This window comes from Diadema antillarum, unplaced genomic scaffold (genome assembly GCF_040938485.1).
Source record: "Diadema antillarum isolate AM-2024a unplaced genomic scaffold, OU_Dant_1.0 seq00000187_RagTag, whole genome shotgun sequence".
NCBI classification, from domain to species: domain Eukaryota; kingdom Metazoa; phylum Echinodermata; class Echinoidea; order Diadematoida; family Diadematidae; genus Diadema; species Diadema antillarum.
This window is the reverse complement of record NW_027271251.1, coordinates 472,076-479,791: the sequence shown is the minus strand read 5'-3', so window position 1 is coordinate 479,791 and position 7,716 is coordinate 472,076. Positions and strand designations below refer to the sequence as shown.

Here is a 7,716-nt window from a genome sequence, read left to right as displayed (position 1 = left end):
GAGGGTGATAAAGCCAAGATCTTTATTTATTTATCTTTTTTTTTAGACCAAAATGCTCACATTAAGAAAAGAAAATTATGCCTTGATAGTTCTATTACCAATATTGATATTGCAAATTATACGAGTAAGCCGGTAATTTTCATAAAAATTTCCCCAAGGAAGTTGATTTGAAATACATGACAATTTCAGGATAAATGTATATTTGTCTGTAACAGAGAAGGGCGTGTCTAAATCACCTGTTTCCTTCTCACTGTCTGCCTTTCTCTGCATCAGAAGGAGATCCTCCCGAGCCTTTTCCATGGCTTCCTGGTGATCCACCTTCAGCCGGTCAATCAGCTCCTTCTGTTCCCTGATGCGCTCCTGGTGATGGTGGAGGCTCTCCTGCATCCTGGTCTCCTGCTCCAGCTGGGCTGCCTCTGCCTTCAGCTTCTTGGCCTCCAGCTCTGCCAGTTGTTTCCTGCAGATTTAGATGACACACATTGTCATTCTCTCTTGTAACTACTAATTTGTTTACAAAAAAAAACCTGCCACACTATAGCTGCCCTTCACAATGTTGTGTTCATCATCTTCAAACATAAACATTCAGAATGTCAGGTGGATCAAACACTTGGTTCTTCTGATACTGGAAATCCTAATCAAGCATATTACTGCAGTCATGATCATTTCAAGATATCAATCTTCCTGCAGACTGTTTAGTAAGAAAAGTTCTGTGGGAATTTCAAGTAAACTTTCTCGTGCCTCATGACTGACAATGGGGGGGGGGGGGGGGGGGAAGAAACAAAGGGCCACTGGTACCAAAGCTTTAAAAACTCTATTTTAACTCAGGTTCATTGTTCTTACAATTCAGATACAGACTGATAAAAGATTGATCGTTAAGAAAATAACCTACCCCCTCCCCATGGGAATTACATTGTTAACCTTAAACACTTATACTTTCAGGTCCTTTGTGCAACTTTTTAAAGTGTTTTGTGATGCAAGCTTACATTTGGATGAACCATCATCCCTGAACAGTGAAATGGGTAAGAATCATGCTCAAACTAGTGGAGCTGGATGTCATAGTGGACTTCACACTGCACACAGTGATCTCATCATACTCAAACATATTCAAAAGAGCAATCACAGGGCATGGGGCATGACACTCACTGAATTGAATGAATCATCCAAAATAAGCACTGAAAGATTTGCTCTGTTGAATACTAATTACCTGGGACCATTTATGACTCTTATTGACTTGGGCGCAGATGACCAATCAACCTATCACTCCGTGACCAAAAACGAATGTTTGCCCCCCTTTTTTGTTACTGGGTGTTGCTTAAGAACTGAAGAGTACCTTGTGGGAATCTCATCCAATGCTGATCTTCATTGGCATCATACACTCCACATTACAAATAAACTTGTAAAATCTGAAATCTTTCCAACTGGTTTACGGATCATATTAAATAGCGGTCAACTGTTGTACTAATAAAACTGGACGCGTTGTGTTCAGTCTCTGTGGACAGGGAATTTCATGATCCTACCAAAATCATATCTTTTTATTTGAATTGGCAACTCCAGTGCTAGAATAAGAGAAGGCTTCTTTGTTTTTTGTTTTAAATCTACACTGTACCTCAGATCTTGACACAGTGTGCACATATTCATCTGCATGTGCTCTCATTAAATAATAACATCCAATGTCATGAATGGTGAGATCAATGAAGGAGAAACACAACAATTTAACCAGCAGCAAATCTGACATGGTTGTGTTATGAACAACCAAGATGGAAAACAAAAGATCTTGAAGGCTACTGGTTAAAAAGAGATGATGACCTGCTTGTAAAGTGACACAATGTATTTCAGTTGTATGACCAGATAACTTTTCTTGGTTGGTACTCTGATAATGGAAATATTTCATTTTTCTGTAAGCATTCATAATAAAACAAAACAAAAAGATGTCTTGTAAGTGCAACCTAATCATTATATTGATGATAGAAGTCTTCATCTAGAATTATGATAAAATAGTGATTCAGTATTTCTGTCTTGACAAACATGAAATACGCAAGTTACTGAGTATCTAAAATGACATAAAAGCTATCAAAGCATTAAAATACTTGGTTATGACTCAAAGGCAACATGAAATGATTTCTCAATCACAAATACATTCTTAGACCAAAATATATATGAGAAACCCCATCCTCACACTTGACATGTGTATGACTGTGATGTACATTACCTTGTGTCTTCCAGCTTCTCTGCTTCCAACTTGTGTCTTCTTTCAAGTTCCAATCTAAAGTAGGGAGGCCAATTACAGGTAGAGAAAATGTGAGAAGTGATACTGACTTCACACAAGCAATGCATTAAAAGAGATTTCTAAAGATAGACACAGATGTATAAAACAATAATGGCGTATGCTATTGAACAGCTTTAATTGGAAAAGGTTAGGCACACATGAATAAACACTATATAAGGCATTACAACTACAAAATGAAAGATAAATGGTAACATTGTTTGACTGTGAGATGAGGCCAACTTTGTTTTGTGGCAGAAACAAAGAGCACTCACCCTGGGTTGAACATCATGATGGGGGAGATTTCAGACGATAGATCGCTGAATGAGGATCTCAACGGAGACGTCCTCAACTCACTCTCGGCACTCCAAGATCCATCCAGGCTCATGGCAAGACTGAAGCGTTTGCTGAAGTCTGCTGAGAGTGCCTGGTAGGTTATCAGATATGAAAGGATCAGGAGACACACACTGGTTAATCCTTCGGCTTCTACTTTGGTTCAGTCGGCAGTGAAATGCCTCATTTAGAGAATTACGAACCTGTTAATGCACATTTGCATCTATCTGGGCTCTTGACAACCCTTACAAGAGAACCTCAGTTAGTCAAAATATGTCATTATGAATATATTCTCTCAGACCCTCATAAAAAGAAATTGCAACTCACGGTAGACTTCCCTGCGATGCTTTCAATAAATGGAAAATTAATCATTTACTGATTTTTTACACTTTATGCTCGCTGAAATTAAATGCATTTCCCCTGCTTTAATACAAACAATCAGCACTAAAACCATCGCTCTCTACATAGTATATTGATCTCACAGAATCAATGTGATTATCTAAATCTACAAAGACAGGGTATCATGTGATAAAAGTGACAAGACATTAAAAATGAAAGGTCTGGTTTTTGTTTTTTGTTTTTTGGGTTTTACCATTTACAGTGTATACCTATCACTGTTAAGGAAACAACAACAAACAATACACACAAAAAACACTAAACAGGTCAATGCTTTTGAATACCTTACACACAATTTTGCCATAATGTGACATATACTGCAAAGGCTATGTGAATCAATTATTTCTAACCAGTGATTTAAAACTGTGCCAGTGTAGCTTGAAAAAAAAAAGTAACATAGGTGTACGTCTAAAGAGTTAGATAACAAAATTAAAATCACAAAAGATACCATACAGCACAATGTAGTGAAAGAAATTTCAACAAGAATGACTGGCATTCACAGGTGCTTGTGGTTTGCAGAATTCAGAAGCAAATTTGGCATGAAATCAGATTAAACACAAGACCACATAGTGACTCTGAAGTATCATTTGAATTACTATCACATATCTGTGACAATGTGCAAAGAGCATTGTGATATTTGCATGTTACAGAAACAAACAAAGAGAGAAATCACAAAAGAGCATCACACACGCTAGAAGTCACATGATGGGAAAGAGAATATTCAATAATGACAACTGGATCAGAAACTGCAACAAGAATTTATCAGCAAAGAGTTAAGTAAATGACACATCACTGTTCTATCATCCTTTAAAGATTTACACATGTAATGCATGTAAGTTTGACATGAAGAAGTGGAAGTGGAAGTAGTAACCATAAAAAGCTACCACCACAGATATTACATGTTTGTGACAATTAATAACTATAGATCTCAACAGACATCAAAACAAATAAATCACACAAAAGCTATGATTTCTGATATTGATTGTGATATTAAGGCAAGACTGAATCTCTGACAAGGCTCTGATGGAAAATGCTATGGAATGACAGTGAAAAAAAAAGGCATCGATAGCCTGAAAAAGAGAAAAAGATCATGGCACAATGCTATTAGGTGGTATAAGCTGACGGTTGATACAAGTCTATTATGGATGAAACCATATCAACACATGTCATGAAATAGATCAAAAATTTATACATTACACTGTTACAGTGTGTCCATACTCCAAAGTCTATAACACTATCCATTATACACACACGGCTTGTACACTTTGGTGCTGTGGCCACAGTAAAACATTTTTACTGTGACTGAACGCTATTCCAAGGTGCATGCAGCTGTTATCAAAACCTGCCCTGGAACATTTAACTAAACACTGAATCCTCTACTCCATGGCATTCCGTGCTTGTTCTATGATACCGATCGCTGAATGGTATTGATCATGCGACCCACCTCCTGCCTAGGCCACTGTTGTCACTGTTTTCATAGAAACAGCTCAGCTTCAGAGCACCAGGTATTGCCAACTGAGAATACAATACGGCTTCTGCTCAATGCGAGTCGCTCAAACATATGTTTAGGAGTACAGTTCTGCTCTAAATGCCAACCTTTTAATGGCTGCCCGACAGTATCAGCCAGACAATCAGCATATTTTCTGAATGCTAGACTTCATGATGCATTGATGTGCAATTTCCCCCAGCACGAGGTAGCATTCTTTTATTAAGAGGTTGTGTGTAAGAACATAATGCTCTTGACGCACATCTACGGCAGAAGAACTGCTTTTCTTGCAGAATATAAGGAAGTCCTGAGTAATATTCTACATGTACTACATCAGCACATGAAGAGTGGCACGCAATGGACTAATATCATAGTAAAGGACACAGATACATGTATAAATCACAGAAAAAAAAAAGAAACAGAATTAAAATCTGAGTGGATTAAGGTTTTTGCACACTTTTGTTAGTAACATAATTTTGAATCCTGCCAGTTTAATGATAAAGTACAAAATCTAAGATAGACATTGTTAGTCAGAAGATATTCACAGAAAGGAGGACAAGGTGTCTGAAGGTACTGATACAAAATTAGAAGCACATCTTATGAAATATCTTATGAAATAAAATATCAAATCTTTATACATATCAACTTTTAGAAATAATTTCACAATGATACTCTCATAACAAACTATATTTTCATTCGATACACATTCCCTGAATTTGGGAAGGAGACACGTACATCACAAATTTGCCCATGTCAATGGTTGAAAGTCAGACTGGTTTTCAATATGCAACACCTGATGGGTAATACAATCATATTTTTGATTGAGCAATGCCACACAGCTCATACATTTTATATGGTTAGAATACAAACTTTGAATGGTATTTTAAAGCCAGTGGGTGTAAAATTAACTGAAGACCATTATTTCATAAGAAAGTAAACAGAATTATCACAGACACAAAATCAGATTTTTCAGCTCATAAAACAGGCTGACATCAGAATTTTGTTTTCCCTTCACTACTAGCCCTCATTTAGACAACAAAAGATTTTTAAAAAAGAAAACCCAGAACATCTATAATTTGACAGGTTTATATTTTCCTGAAAATTAAGTCATGAAAACCCTAAAAAACGACAACCAAAATACACAACCAAAATCAATGCATCAGACCATGCCAATAAAGAGTAAAAAGAAAAAAAAATATTTAGGAGAGTATTCCCAAATTTGTTAAAAAAAGAACTTGATATCTTTTAAAGGGATTCATTCAAGAAGCCTACATATCATCTCCCACAGAAAGTTGTAAAAAAATTAGTGATGAGGAAATGGTAAGACCTTGGTATTATGGCACTATTCACAAGCTGCATAATACTATCTTGAGCAGATGAATTGGAATACTGATATTCTTATAATCATGCAAATGAGTGAATGTCCATCACAGAAGGAAAAGAAATAAAACAGACTCAAAGAGAAGAGTTTTGTTTGTCTTGGTTGGCACTGCACACAATAAACAATACAAATCGTAGTAAATCTCTACTATCTGTAGTTGAGAATCTGAAGGACATGGACTTTGCACACAGAGAATGATCTTCTGTTTCGTATTTACATAAGATCTCTTGTTAATCCAATGTTACAGCACAATATCAGCATAAACTGCTTGATATGAGTAGTTTTATGCATGAAAAATTTTACTCCCCCCACAAAACAAAACAAAACAAAACCAAAACTACACAAACAAACAAACAAACAAACAAACAAACAAACAAACAAACAAACAAACAAACCCCAATACAAATAGTAGAATAAAACCCCCAAATGGAAGATGCACACATCACTGGATCAACGTACATGTACATGAGAAAATATTGAGAATGCTTTCAGTACAATATAAACCAGTTGTTGCGGGGCGTTTTACCAACAAAATTTAACCTCATTTTTTAATGAGTTTTCTTGTTTGTTTCTTATTTAGTTGAGTCCTCTGTCACAAGGGAAGTTCCAGAATTTGACTTGACTTGATTGACACAGATCATAATCATGGAGAAAATATTTCTACTGAAAGAATGCAAATATCAGATTAACTCGATTACTCCCTAGATAGAAATTATACAATTGAGGTTAAGTTGCAATCATGTGTCCAAAGCTGTCACTCTGAGATACCCGGCCACGAAATAATACAAAGTTTGTCATTCTGCTGTGACTCAAATTTTTTTTTTCTCAAAATATCATTTATAATATTTTCATATCAAAGACCATTCAATGTATTTCTCTGATTGCTAAAGGACACCCTCATTTATAACCGTCTTATGGTGAGCTACACTGTAGTGCAAAATCTAATAAGAAAACATAGCCACCTGGAGAAAACGGTACACTAGTTGTGACAGGACACAAAAGACAGATAAGCCATTACAAACCTATTAATCTAAACTGCCAAGAGAAGAGTTAGGTATAGGGAAGAAGACATTAGGTTGTTTATGACTAAAATGTTAAAAGAAAAACAGATGTAAGAGAGATGTGATGCCGCTACGAAACTAACTAAACACCTCCTAACAACAGTGATGTTACTTACTCCGTCAGTATTAGGTAAACGCAGTGTGACGCTGTTTCTTCGAGACTGTGGAACATTGCCAGTGCACAAAAATCAGATGAACAAATAAATGGCAACCAATGATGATGTAGACAGCAAAGAAAAATAAAAAAAATAAAGCAATCTCAGAACAATGAGATGGTACAAACAACCATCCTGCCACAATGCACATGTCTCCTCTTCAACCAAAGCACACTTGAAAATCCGACGCACATATGCACATCATACACAGTCAAAAAATTCCTCTGAGCAAGTTCAAAGGAGAGACGCAGATTGCGCCCGCAAATTCAATGCCGTCACACGCACAGCAGACAAACAGCGCACGGCACACAGAGAGTCAACACAAGGTGTGCAAACATGTCATGTGTGACGACTTGTTAACTCTGTGGGAAACATTCGGCTTTACTAGGCACCAATGCATCCCAGGGTATTCACATTTGATCATGACATGAGTGATGTAAAGTACATTTTTGGCTGGAGCTGGATGTGCCCTTGTGCAGAGTGATCATGTTTTATCTGTGATCATTAAATTTTGTGGTGATGTGATGGAATAATATTTAATGTGCAATTTAAAGCCATGTTCATATTGGCTTCATCAAATAAAACAAACTCAAACTGCATGGTACGAGAGAGATAAAGAATTGTATGCAAAAGGGAAAAGT

At 36.5% G+C, this 7,716-nt stretch overlaps 1 protein-coding gene across 1 annotated transcript in view; it reads right to left on the bottom strand.

The window, feature by feature from the left end:
* Positions 1-7,716, bottom strand: part of LOC139728616 (uncharacterized) — a 116,173-nt gene that overhangs the window by 32,965 nt on the left and 75,492 nt on the right. Inside the window, exons 20-23 of the mRNA XM_071639557.1 lie at positions 7,037-7,081; positions 2,539-2,690; positions 2,210-2,263; positions 237-457 (exon numbers count right to left, since the gene is read on the bottom strand). Coding sequence (XP_071495658.1) covers positions 237-457; positions 2,210-2,263; positions 2,539-2,690; positions 7,037-7,081 — 472 coding nt within the window. The remainder of the gene's footprint in view (positions 1-236; positions 458-2,209; positions 2,264-2,538; positions 2,691-7,036; positions 7,082-7,716) is intronic.